The sequence below is a fragment of the Narcine bancroftii genome, chromosome 2, assembly GCF_036971445.1.
Source record: "Narcine bancroftii isolate sNarBan1 chromosome 2, sNarBan1.hap1, whole genome shotgun sequence".
Classification (NCBI taxonomy): Eukaryota; Metazoa; Chordata; class Chondrichthyes; order Torpediniformes; family Narcinidae; genus Narcine; species Narcine bancroftii.
This window is the reverse complement of record NC_091470.1, coordinates 45437282-45451436: the sequence shown is the minus strand read 5'-3', so window position 1 is coordinate 45451436 and position 14155 is coordinate 45437282. Positions and strand designations below refer to the sequence as shown.

The 14155-nt window shown below is 42.8% G+C and overlaps 1 protein-coding gene across 2 annotated transcripts in view; it reads right to left on the bottom strand.

Annotated features, from left to right (window-relative positions):
- Window positions 1-13017, bottom strand: part of aspg (asparaginase homolog (S. cerevisiae)) — a 92665-nt gene extending 79648 nt beyond the window's left edge. The window contains exon 1 of one of the 2 annotated variants that reach the window (XM_069916548.1): window positions 12701-13017. In XM_069916548.1, the coding sequence (XP_069772649.1) occupies window positions 12701-12980 (280 nt within the window). In that variant the 5' untranslated portion in view covers window positions 12981-13017. The remainder of the gene's footprint in view (window positions 1-12700) is intronic. The other variant, XM_069916549.1, reaches the window with a different exon arrangement.
- Window positions 13018-14155: the final 1138 nt, after the last annotated feature.

Sequence of the window (14155 nt, the reverse complement as noted above, 5' to 3'; positions counted from 1 at the left end):
TGGATGAGACATATAAGGCAATCGAACAACTGAAAAGTGGCAAAGCAGCAGGTATGGATGGAATCCCCCCAGAAGTCTGGAAGGCTGGCGGCAAAACTCTGCATGCCAAACTGCATGAGTTTTTCAAGCTTTGTTGGGACCAAGGTAAACTGCCTCAGGATCTTCGTGATGCCACCATCATCACCCTGTACAAAAACAAAGGCGAGAAATCAGACTGCTCAAACTACAGGGGAATCACGTTGCTCTCCATTGCAGGCAAAATCTTCGCTAGGATTCTACTAAATAGAATAATACCTAGTGTCGCCGAGAATATTCTCCCAGAATCACAGTGCGGCTTTCGCGCAAACAGAGGAACCACTGACATGGTCTTTGCCCTCAGACAGCTCCAAGAAAAGTGCAGAGAACAAAACAAAGGACTCTACATCACCTTTGTTGACCTCACCAAAGCCTTCGACACCGTGAGCAGGAAAGGGCTTTGGCAAATACTAGAGCGCATCGGATGTCCCCCAAAGTTCCTCAACATGATTATCCAACTGCACGAAAACCAACAAGGTCGGGTCAGATACAGCAATGAGCTCTCTGAACCCTTCTCCATTAACAATGGCGTGAAGCAAGGCTGTGTTCTCGCACCAACCCTCTTTTCAATCTTCTTCAGCATGATGCTGAACCAAGCCATGAAAGACCCCAACAATGAAGACGCTGTTTACATCCGGTACCGCACGGATGGCAGTCTCTTCAATCTGAGGCGCCTGCAAGCTCACACCAAGACACAAGAGAAACTTGTCCGTGAACTACTCTTTGCAGATGATGCCGCTTTAGTTGCCCATTCTGAGCCAGCTCTTCAGAGCTTGACGTCCTGCTTTGCGGAAACTGCCAAAATGTTTGGCCTGGAAGTCAGCCTGAAGAAAACTGAGGTCCTCCATCAGCCAGCTCCCCACCATGACTACCAGCCCCCCCACATCTCCATCGGGCACACAAAACTCAAAACGGTCAACCAGTTTACCTATCTCGGCTGCACCATTTCATCAGATGCAAGGATCGACAATGAGATAGACAACAGACTCGCCAAGGCAAATAGCGCCTTTGGAAGACTACACAAAAGAGTCTGGAAAAACAACCAACTGAAAAACCTCACAAAGATAAGCGTATACAGAGCTGTTGTCATACCCACACTCCTGTTCGGCTCCGAATCATGGGTCCTCTACCGGCACCACCTACGGCTCCTAGAACGCTTCCACCAGCGTTGTCTCCGCTCCATCCTCAACATCCATTGGAGCGCTTACACCCCTAACGTCGAAGTACTCGAGATGGCAGAGGTCGACAGCATCGAGTCCACGCTGCTGAAGATCCAGCTGCGCTGGATGGGTCACGTCTCCAGAATGGAGGACCATCGCCTTCCCAAGATCGTGTTATATGGCGAGCTCTCCACTGGCCACCGTGACAGAGGTGCACCAAAGAAAAGGTACAAGGCTGCCTAAAGAAATCTCTTGGTGCCTGCCACATTGACCACCGCCAGTGGGCTGATAACGCCTCAAACCGTGCATCTTGGCGCCTCACAGTTTGGCGGGCAGCAACCTCCTTTGAAGAAGACCACAGAGCCCACCTCACTGACAAAAGGCAAAGGAGGAAAAACCCAACACCCAACCCCAACCAACCAATTTTCCCTTGCAACCGCTGCAATCGTGTCTGCCTGTCCCGCATCGGACTTGTCAGCCACAAACGAGCCTGCAGCTGACGTGGACTTTTTACCCCCTCCATAAATCTTCGTCCGCGAAGCCAAGCCAAAGAAAAGAAAAGGAGATAAATTGTGGCAGGTTTTGTTGAGTGTGGGTCACATATAAACACTTCAAAATAGATCTCATTTAAAATGCCAGAGCTCTTCTCAAACCAGAGAGTTCAGGCTCCGAGTGACTTAGCACAAACTTTAAAGAATGCCTATGAGGACTTCATAAGTAGGTGTTAATTGGACATGCTGTAGAGTAATGGATTATTGTTTTGGAAAGCAACAGATGAACGAACATGAAAGATTAAGTCTGGAGCCACAGTCTAAGTGCGGTTCTAAAAGAGTCATGTGGTTTTCTCTGAGTGAGAGAGAATTCAATTCTACAGTTCAGCAGCTGCAGCTGGGACTGGAACATGACAAGCTGGCACAAGCTTGTGGAAGATCGGTTTGAATTCTTAGTTCAGCCTGGTCAAAGCCCTTGTGGTCCATACAAGGGGAGATGGCTGGCTGCATAATGTTTCACTTGAATTAAGGAAAACAAAAAGGAACTCTGTGGTGACCTGAAAGGAAGAGGTTATCATCTGGAAAACCCTGATGGGGCAAGTTTCTTCAGCAAGACACTGAAGTGGATGATTGGAAGGGATCAGTTGTGGGTGTCCAACGAGCAACAAATATCTCTCTGAAAACTGACAAGAATCTTCCTGATTGGTAACCATTACCTTTCAAGCAGCAAAGCCTGGTGAAATTCATGAATGTGATATTAATGAATGTTTACTGCCTGATACCAGTAAACTTAGAGGAATAAGAATTGAGATTGGAATGCGAATTAAATAACTTTTCGGAACTTACACACACACATTACATATACGTGCGCTTAGAATTAGAAGGGGGCTGTTAGGTTAAGTTAATAGTAATAAGTTAAAGTTTGATCCAATTTTCATGTCTAAAGATAATTAAAAGCAACTTTTGTTTAAGTAACCATTTGTCTTGGTGAATTTCTATTGCTGCTGGTATTTGGGGTCCTCTGGGCTCATAACAAGTCCGATGGACTACTTTAAATTGTAGGAGACAGTTTAGGGATTACTTAAAATGTTATGTGGGTGGAAAGAAAAAGTTTGAAAACCACTGGTGCAGATCCTTTAGAGAGATTTACCTGGATGGAGAACATGTCCATATGAAGCAAAATTGTCAGAATTCCGGTTTTTCTTTTTGGAGCAACAGAGAAGGAGGTGACATAATAGAGGTACACAAGATTATGAGGACCAGCACCTTTTACCTGGGGTGACAAGGCAAATACCAGAGGACATCAGTTTAAGGTGGAATTCAGGGGAGATGTCAGCATCCAGATTTTAAAAAGTCATGGGGGCCTGTAATGCATTTGCTGTGGTGGTGATAGAGGTTCGTATAATAGGAATATTCAAAAGACTCTCAGATAGGTACATGGATAGAAGTGAAGTGGAGATAACAGATGGTTGTGGAACAGGTTTATGCAGATTGGCACAACATAGTGGGATGAAGGAAAATCAGCAGGTCAAACTATCCTTTACAGTAAAAATACATAAACCTAAGTGGGAGTAAACCTTGGGAGAACACATTTGTGGAAATTGTGCCATAAATGGTTAACAGTATGATGCACAATAACAAAATGTACAAACAAATATGACACGATAAATGTGAAAGAACTTTGCTCTGTAATATATATTTTATACTGTGAATGGTTTATTTAACAAAGTCTGTGCAAAGGTTAACACTTCAATGTACAATAACAGAATGTACAAACAAGTATGCAGAAAGACTTTGTACTGTATATTTTTTTGTGAATAAAGTAAATTTGATATATAAAACCCACCTGAGAACAAACCTACAGACCCCAGTAGGGGGTGGGGGAGATTCAGCTCAAGAGCCTTCCCAGCCCCTCAACAAGATGTTTGAGAATTTTCAGCAACTTTTGTTGACAAATTTACAACCTTGTTTTACTTATTATTTGTTTATTACATCAGTAATATTCATCTATGGTGCTTCACCACAAACCATCTACAGATTCAAAAATACTGGTCCAAATCATTAATTTATCCTTTGAAAAGCAATAGACCAAGAGCTAAGTGCTGTGCAATCCCATTGCCAATAGACATCTAATCCCAAAAGCATCGGACAATCATTATCCTTTGTGTTCGGTCACAGGAACAATTTTGAATCAAATCTGCCACTCTCCCTGCAATCTCATGGGCTTTTTGTTTTTTTTGACCATCCTGCCATGTGAGACCTTTCCTAAAGCCTAGCAGACATGACGTAGGTACTCTGCAAAATGGTTGTTTAGTCCATCTAAAGCTTTCCTATATCCCCTAAAATCTTCCCTATCCATGTACCTCTTTAAATATCTTTCAAAATTTGTTTTAATTGTACCCACCTCTACCACTTCCTCTGGCAGCTCACTCCTTACACCCACCACAAACTGTGTGGAAAAAGTTGTACAGCTGGTCCCTTAAAACGTTCCCCTCTCAACTTAAATCTAAGCCTCCAGTTTTACACACTCTACCCTGGGATAAAGACTGCCACCATTCACTTTATCTTCACCCCTTATGATTTTGCATGCCCTAAAGGTCATTCCTCAGCCTCCAATCCTCAGGGAGAAAAGTCCCAGCTTATTCAGCTTCTCTGTACAACTCAAGCTCACCAATATTAGTAACATTTTCTTAAAACTCCTCTGCACCCTTTCCAGTTAACCTTTCCTACAGCTAGGTAACCAGAACTGCCCACAATATTCCAACTGCAATCACACCAAAGATTTGTAACATGCGGTCCCAACACCTGTACTCAATACCCTAACTGACGAAGGCAAGTGTGTCAACTGCCTTCTTTACCACTCTCTCTGCCTCTGTTAGGGAATGATGCACCTATACCCTGAGGTCTTAATTTCACAACTTTCTCTCTCAAGTGCTACCCTGGTTTGACTTACCAAATTGAAACACCTTACACTTGTCTGAAATAAATCACAAGATCCTGTAGACATCACGGTTGAAGTAAAAACACAAAATGCTGGAGAAGCTCAGCAGGTCAAACAGGGTCCTTTATGTAGCAACGGCAAAGGTACATCACCAATGTTTCAGACATGAGCTCTTCATTAAAGTATGAGAATTTTCCGGCTGGGCACCCTGCAGCCACGTGGTATGAACATTGTCTTTACTGCTTTCCATTAAACCTGCTTGCCTTTCAGCCCCTTCCCCCTTTCCTGTCCTTCCATTTCTTTCACCCACACAGCCCTACTATCCCCCTCCCCATTGCTGTTGTTCCCTCCCTCCTTTCTCCACCTATCATCTCCTGCCTTGCCACCAACCCCCACACCCCTCCTCTCCTACCCTTTTGTTTGGACACTTGCTTCTATTTTCTCATATTTTGATGAAGGGCTTAAGCCCAAAAGATTGGTTCTGTATCTTTGCCTATGCTACACTGTTTTACCTGTTGAGCTTTTCCAGCATTTTGTATTTTTACTTGTCTGAATTATATTCTATCTACTATCCCCTGATCTTCCACATCAGTGAGACCAAACTTAGACTAGATGATCATTTGCAAAGTCTCTTTGTTCACAATGGCTATCTTGAAGTTCTGGCAGCATGTTGTTTAAACTCCTCTTCCCATTTTCACACTGACCCGTCTGTCCTCTGCCTTCAGTGAGACCAAGCTAGAAAAACACCTCATTTCCACTTGGGAAACCAACATGGTATTAATTATTTTTTTTAATTTAGACATACAGTGCAGTAAAAGGCCATTTTGTCCCATGAGTCCGTGCCTCCCAATTTGTACCTATTTAACATACACCTCCCCCCCTCCCCTTTTTATAACGGAGGAGGAAACCAGAGCCCCTGGGGAAAACCCTCACAGGCATGGGAAGAATGCACAAACTCCTTTCAGACAGCACAGGATTTGAATCCCAATCCCAATCACTTCCAGTTTCAGGTAAACCATACCTCCTGTATTCTTGCCTCACTCCCACTTATCCAGCTAAGTTCTCTCTTCACCATTTCAATCCCTTCCTTCCCTCATTATCTTGACAGGACCCTCTCCCAGCTGGTCCCATCTGTATTTCATTGGCAGACCTCTCTACCTTGGTTTCTTCTCCTTTGGTTCTCCTTTCCTATCCTCTCCCCTACCCAGTTCCATCTGCCCGTCAGGTTTTGGTTCTACTCTGCTCCATGCAGTTCCATCTGTCTGTTTCCAACTCCCACCCTGATTTGCTTCTATTCAAACTCACGTGAATAGGGTGGTGAAGAAGGCTTTTAGTATGCTGGCCTTTATCAATCATTGCATGGAATATAGGAGTTGGGAGGTGATGTTGAGATTGTATAAGACGCTGGTGCGGCCTAATTTGGAGTTCTGTGTGCAGTTCTGGTCGCCTAATTATAGGAAGGATATAAACAGAGTGGAGAGAGTGCAGAGAAGGTTTACCAGAATGTTACCTGGGTTTAAGCATCTAGAGTATAGGGAGAGATTGGACAGATTAGGTCTTTATTCTTTGGAGCATAGAAGGTTGAGAGGGGATTTGATAGAAGTATTTAAGATTATGAAAGGGATAGACAGAGTGGATGTGGATAGACTATTTCCGTTAAGAGGAGGAAAGATTAAAACAAGAGGACATGAGTTAAGAATTAAGGGGCAGAGGTTTAGAGGTAACATGAGGGGGAACTTCTTTACTCAGAGAGTGGTAGACGTGTGAAATGAGCTTCCGGGAGAAATAGTGGCGGCGGAGTCAATTGTATTATTTAAGAAAAGGTTGGACAGGTATATGGATGAGAAGAAGATGGAGGGTTATGGGCATTGTGCAGGGAGGTGGGACTAGAGAGGGGTGTTTGGTTCGGTGCGGACTAGAAGGGCCTAATGGCCTGTTTCCGTGCTGTAAATTGTTATATGTTATTATCTCATAACTATCCCTTTCCCCAACCTTCAACTGCCCATCATCTTCCAACGTGATCATCTGGTTCCACTAATCACCTACCAGCTTCTTCCCTCTATATTAGTGGTTCTCAACCTTTTTCTTTACAGTCATATACAGGTCATGTACTCATTTGAAATGTTTGGGACTGGAGGTTATTCATTAGGGTTAGGCTTAGGGTTAGGGTTAAACAGCAACAACAATAGCAGACTTTTTGAGGCACAAGTGAAGAATTCACATGAAATAATCTTTAGTACTTACCCAAAAAAAAAAATTGATCTCTGCTTACAAAAGAAGACCACCTCCCTGCTGGTCCCCAACACCTCCCCAGTCCTGCCCAGAAGCCTTAGGTCCCCACTCCTGCCCGGGAGCCTTAGATCCCCACTCCTGCCCGGGAGCCTTAGGTCCCCACTCCTGCCCGGGAGCCTTAGGTCTCCACTCCTGCCTGGGAGCCTTAGGTCCCCACTCCTTCCCGAGAGCCTGAGGTCCCCACTCCTGCCCGGGAGCCTGAGGTCCCCACTCCTGCCCGGGAGCCTGAGGTGACTTCTTCAACGCTGGCAACACCACACCAGACGTTGAGAATGGAACTGCCAACTCCAGCTGCAGCAAATGCTGCAGACTTGGACCCAGCTCCATTTGACATCTTCCCAGCCAGAAACAAAGATTTTGGTTTTTTTAATATATATATATATATATATATATATATATATATAAATAAATATATATATATATATATATATATATATACTGTTATTGTAATCAAACTGGTACCCACAGAGCATCAGAACCCCCACATGGGCCAGTCAGGTGTTGAATGTTTTTTTTCCACTTGTGACGTCGTGTCAGCACTAAAATAAAAATACAGTTTTTGCATCTTTTCCATTTTCGGAACTTCAGATAAGGGCACTCGACCTGTACCAGCTTAAGTAATTCCTTACCAACCACAGAGCACTTATGGCTTCCTATGCCATAGGTGCTCTGTGGTTAGTAAAGCAAGTGAAAAAAAAGTTTGAGGACCAAGGCCCTGCACTTTCAGTTCTATAGCAGGGTCCTGAACTGAAGCACTGACCACATCTTTGCCTCTAGATGTTGCTATACCTGCTGAGTTCTTCCAGCAGTTTTTTTTTGCTTCATTTTGAGCTTGCCTGGTTAATAAGTGTCTCTATTTACTGGTTTTTAAAACTGATTCCAACAATTACCTACAATTAAACTAGTTGGTGTCTCATCACTCAGTTTATCCATTTTTTCCCGCATTATTAACAACAGTACCACGTAGTTGTCCTCGATTCCTCTGGCAACAACCCCTGAGCAAGGGATGACTGAAAAATACCCATTGATATGGAATTGGAATCACATTTGGTAGGATGAAAAGAACACCAGGGGAGACTTTAGTTAATCAAAAGGCTTTGTAGCCACTTTCAAAAGATTTTTTAAACTACAAGATTGGGATAGGAATTTGCATTCTCTGCACAATTTCTTACGTCACTAGGTTATTAGATTTCCATTCAACTGCTACGCCCTTATAATATTGAAAGTAACCACTTAAACAAAGGTCTGAGCCAGTGAACAATTAGCAGCTCACTTTAACTGAAGATTTTTCTGCAATGCAGAAATTTTGTATCTGTTCATTTCAAGCCAAGAGCATATCAAATTTCATCCTTCTTCAGTTGTATGATTTGCTTAAATCTACTTGACCCTTGCACATGACTAGCTCTCAGCAATGCGATGAGTGATACAGACCCCAGTGGAGTACTAATCACAGAGAACAAGATCCAGACACACTTGTTTGTAAAAAAAACTACCGCAATAACATCTTGATAGCCCAATTTAAAAATTAACGAAGTTAAACTTTGGATTTCTTGTAGATTATAAAATTCCTGGGCATGTTTATCATACAACATTCAAAGGCTGAGATTATATAATAAAACCACTGAAGGTATCTCTGGCCAATTATAAGCTCCTGAAAGACGACTGGCTTTTGGATCTTGTATAAATAAATCCACATAGTAGACCTAGCCCCATTATAATGGGAAGAAATCCCCCCTCTGCCCCCCCCCCACACTGACCAAATGATAATCCTGGCATGCTACATATAACCATAACCATATAACCGTTTACAGCACGGAAACAGGCCATGTCGACCCTTCAAGTCCATACCGGTTCACTTGAACAACTCCACTAGCTCCTCCGCAAACTTCTGAGGAAGTAGAGGCTTTCTTCATGATTATTTTATTTGTGTCAACCTGTCCTTTAAGACCCAAAGTTGTGACACAAATCCCTGAGATTTAAACTAGATTGCAATATCAGACTGCCAATCTGGTCTCATATTTCTATTATCCTGATGACATCTTTTCCTCAGCTTCTATTTACTGAGTCTAATTCTTCTTTCTAATTGGTTTTTGATGCTGTTTGTACAAACAATTTTATTTCTATTTTTTCTATGTAACAGTTTTGATTAAAGATGTAATTTATTACAATACATTTTCTTTTCCCTTAATTTATTTCAACATTATGATCTTCAATCTTATTTCTCGGTAGAAGTTGAAGTTTTAACTCATGCCCTTAAATAAATATGAAAAACACAAGAACAAGAGAGGGATGTTTATTTGGCACTTCAAACTCTTTCGATAAAATCAGTTAACCTGTTTAAAATGTATACATCTGTACCTATGCAACTTCATACACAGTCAGTCTCTGGGTTACATTCCTGGAAAATGTCAAAACATCTGTTTTTTCATAAATCAAAAATGAAACCATCACCAAAAGTTTGCAGAAGCTGTGACAGTCATAAAAATCCTACTATGGACTCTGCAAGACCTGCTGAGTTCCTCCAGCATTTTACATTAAGTTTAAAAACCCATTGCCCAAAATTGTTGAGCTTCCCCTTTCAGAAATACCACTCTATTTTCTATTAGCACTGCATGCTACTTCCATCCATTTTCTGCAGCTGCCCATTTCGTAAGGATCTGCTTGCACTTACTGGGATTCTTCATTTCATCTAACATATATATTCACAGAGGATACCATAGGTTGTCCATAGTTAAAGTGGTAGGTGAGTGGGAAAAAGGGTTGAGAACCACTGACCCTAGCACTATTCAAAATTAAACTAATGAATTCAGTTCTAAATGAATACCATGAATTAATTATTTGTCAGACTAACAAAGAATTTATGGGAAAAATTGCACAAAGTCAAATTTCTGCAAGACAGGTGTTCTGTAAGGACAGCATTTCCTGTCAATGAAAATCTGACTTTAATCTCATGATTTAAAATTACCATTTGCCAAAGCATTTGTCATTTGAAGAGCTTTATTACCACCCATTGTACAGAAGACAGGTTGCCTAATTTAAAGAAAAAGAACCAATCCTTTTAGAAGACAAGTCTAGCTATCCCAATATTAAATTCTTAGACAAGAAGAGGCATTTCTGATCATTTAATTCCAGCTACTTTCATAATAACCCTGCAGTAGAGAGAACCAAGTTCCTTGGAGTCCACTTAACTAGTGATATATCATGGACAGACCACATCTCCTCACACGTCAGGAAGGCACAACAGTCACCGCACTTCTGAGAAGACTGAAGAGTAAGACTCTCAGCCACCATTACATCAACCTTCTACAGGAGCTCTACTAAGAGCATCCTGGCCGGTTGCAGCACAGTGTGGTATGGTTACTGCAGAGAATGGATGGGAGGTCAATCTACAGGACCATAAGGGTGACAGAGAGGATCACTGGAACCTACCTTCCCCCCACAACCCCCCTCCCTTACAATCGAGGCGATCTACCGGGATCGTTGTTTAAAGAGGGCAAGTAAAATCATTGAGGACCACTTCCACCTTGCACACAGCATCTTTCAACTACTCCCGTCAGTTAAGAGATACTGGAGTATCAGAGCCAGTGCCACCAGCCTGAGAAACAGCTTCTTCCCATGGGCAATGAGAAGGTTGATCAACCAAAGGGACTGCTCACATTAACTATTTGAGACTCTCATATTTATGAAGCAATATTTGTTTATATGAATACTTGTCCTATGTATTGCTTGTCTGCATGTGTTGTGTTTCTACATGTTTTGTATCAAGGACCAGAGAACACTATTTTAATCAGGTTGTACTTGTGAAATCAAACAATAAACGACGAATAAACTTCATCCAAACTTTACAAATTTCAAAAGATTTAGTTTCAGTATTAAACACCCTCCAAGATCCACATTAACATCCTAGTAGTAGTCTGAACTGTTCCCAGAACAACAAATGTGGTTTAATCAAGACTATCTTCAGCCGGTGTACAACTTCTACTAATTGACACCTGTAGATATAAAGACCAACAATCCATCAGCACTTTCAAGTAACCAATGCACCCATCTACTTAGTTTCTAGCGAATAATATGCATGAAGCTTCTAGAAGACCAACAGTCTTGTGTAAATTATGAAAATAAACTAGTTCTGTGACAGAAATACTGCTAATGAGCCTAGAGGCCCAACAATCGTGTAAATTATGAAAATAAACTAGTTCTGTGACAGAAATAATACTAATGAGCCTGAAAACCAATAAAATCGATCTTCATCTCAAGAGTTTTGAAAGAGGTGCTGATAAGATAGGGGGTGCTCAGTTATCTTTCAAAAATACCACTGTAACTTCTGGAAAGGTCCCTACAGATTGGTAGGAGTTTTTTTTAAAAAAAGGATGGAGAGAGAAAATGGAATCAATGACTTGTAAGTAGGACATAGATAGCTGGAAAAATGCTGAAGGATATGATATCAAGGCATATCTGAAAATATAATTGAGCAGAGTCAATGTGGATTTACGATGGAAATCACATTTGATTCACCCACTCAAGTTCCTGCTGATTACACCCAGTAATGGTAGGAGTAGGCTTTCGATAAATGAGATTGGTGAACAAGATGAGAGCAAATGAAACAGAGGCCAGGGGAGTCCAATGGACTAGCAGGAATTAAAAGGTGGTTAACAGAAAACAAAGAGTTGGAGAAAAAATGTTGGCAGGCCGCAACTGATGCAATAACACAGGGATCAATGATCCAAGCACTGATCAATGATTAGGCGGAAGTGATCAAAATTTAATTTTTCTGTGTTTGCTGATGAGATGTTGTTGGGAATACAAGAGAAGATGAAGATCAAAAGAGGGGCAGGAGAACATAGACAAGCTGAGGAAAGAGGCAACAACATTGGATGAATGTGGGAAATTGTGAGAAAATCTATTTTGATAGAAAAGAAGCAGAAGTGCAAGAGTGAACAATTTTTACAAAACTAGATTGTGGGAAAAGGTCAGATTTGGCCTTCTTACTCAAAAGGTCAAGTCCACACTGGCTACAGAACATAGAACACTAGGGCACAGTATAGGCCCTGTAGCCTATGCTGTTGTGCCAACCTTTGTAAACCAACTCCACAGCAATCTAACCTACATCACACCCATAATTCTCTATTTTTCTTACATCGGTGTGCATTGCATTGCCCATTTTGTACCAGCCTCCATATCACCTCCCAACAATGAAATCCAGACACCCACCACTCTCTGTGTAAAAAAAAACAGACCACTGACATCTCCCCCAAACTTTTCTCCACTCACCTGAAACAGGTCCCCAGTGAAAAAGGTCCTGCCCTGCACCCAGTCTATGCCCTTCATCCTTCGTAGCTCCAAACAGAAAAGCCCTGTCAACCTCTGTCTGCCTTATGGCAAGTCACAGTTTTGCATTGGGATTACTGTGACCATTTACTATCTGTGGTATTTAGTTAGGGTCTCTTTTAAGGTAATTTATTCTTATTGTTTTTCTTTATGGGTACCTGTTCGGATGCAGCAAGCAAGATATTCGGGAACATGAACATTATATAACATGATCATTAGGGAGGGAAGAAGAAACGGGACAGATGCTGAGGTCTAGTGCAGAACACAGAAGTACTGGAGAAACTCAAGCATTCATCATGGATGCTGTGGGACCTGCTCATTACTATCATGTGTTCTGGACAGTTTTCATGGAAATCTATTCCTGAAGGAAGCTATGGACACGTGTACGATCTGTCTGGGGGATTCCCACTCACCGTTATCCCGGTACACCATGCCAATCGTCCCGCCGGTGTTGATCACCAGCACTCGAACCTCGATTGGACTGTCAGTCGATTCCACGCTGTAGCTGTTGGACCGACGTCGCCGCCTCTGTGCCTGGGTGTTGGCGGCGGGTCGGGACACCCGCGACCCACCGCAGGGACTGGCGGCGCTTTCCGAGTCCAGCAGGTCGAGCCGGGTGTTGGACAGCGCGCTGGAGAGAGAAGAAATGCTGCAACTGGAAGCCGAACGCCCCACGCCATGACTTTCCGCCATCAGCGCAATCTCAGGAGTGGAGAGGAGGGGGGCGGGGGGGGGAAGAGGTGGTGTGGGCAGAGCCAATCAAACCAGAGCCCGACGTCACGGTCCAAGAATCACACCCCCCTGGCGGCTTCGCAGACTCGTATATAAACAACCCTTTCACTCCAGATCGCGTAGCTCATCTTCCGGGCTCCTGCACCAGGTCGTCACATTTAATCTTCCTCTCAGACTGCTGGGCACGATATTTTCAAGAGGAATACAATGTGGGAGGGAGGAAGTTTAACCCATCCTCTCCCTTTCATTGGCTGTGCCAACACATTTCATTAAACCCCTCCTCTCGTTTACACCAAGCTTCCAAATCTCCATTATAATCATCTCTTCGCATGGAATTGCAAATTAAATTCTCTTTCCTGCAATATACAGTGCAGCCGTTCTCCATGATGCACAATTGCAAGATTTCAATGTTCTGAAACATTCAGTCCTCGGACGTGCACACAGCCCTGATCCGCATTCTCATTCCGTGCAGCCACTGCGCTTTTTGCATGAGACGACAATGTAAAGTGAAGCTATTTAAAGATCTTCGGTCTGCTGGCAGTCCCGTAAAAATAAAAGTGATACATCTTCGTCGAGTTGGCCCTCCAGCCCGCACAGCAGCTGATTCTTGAGTCAGTTTTTCATTTTCTGTTGTCATATGGTTTCTTGGGAAAAAAAAGTTTCATTGCTCTTTGTTCCACACAAGACACTGACCTCAGGAGACACGAGTCAGCTTCACATTTCTTTGACTGGAGACCAATTCTCCATCCCAGGAAGTTCTTCGATCTCTTCAGCCTCTCGACCTGTGTCTTCTGTCGAAGCTGCACCGATTCCCCGAAGCAACTTGCTCATAACCCAAACTCCTCCATCACAGTCTCCACCTTAATTCTGGATTCCCTTCTGTTGTCTCTCCCACTTTCCAATCTCAAGACTACCACATTCAGGGTAGTCGGAGCAGTAATCTCGTACAACTACATATTCAAGATTTAAACTGGAATTTTAGATTCCCACAATCCCATAACTTTTTTCTTTTTCCGACTGGGCTACATCCCGAGACCGTGTATTTGACCCAGCTTTGTACAGCATTGAAACAGCACCCCCCAGGACGGGCCACAGCCATGTTCATAAATGGGCCCTAAAACTACACCAGGTTCAAT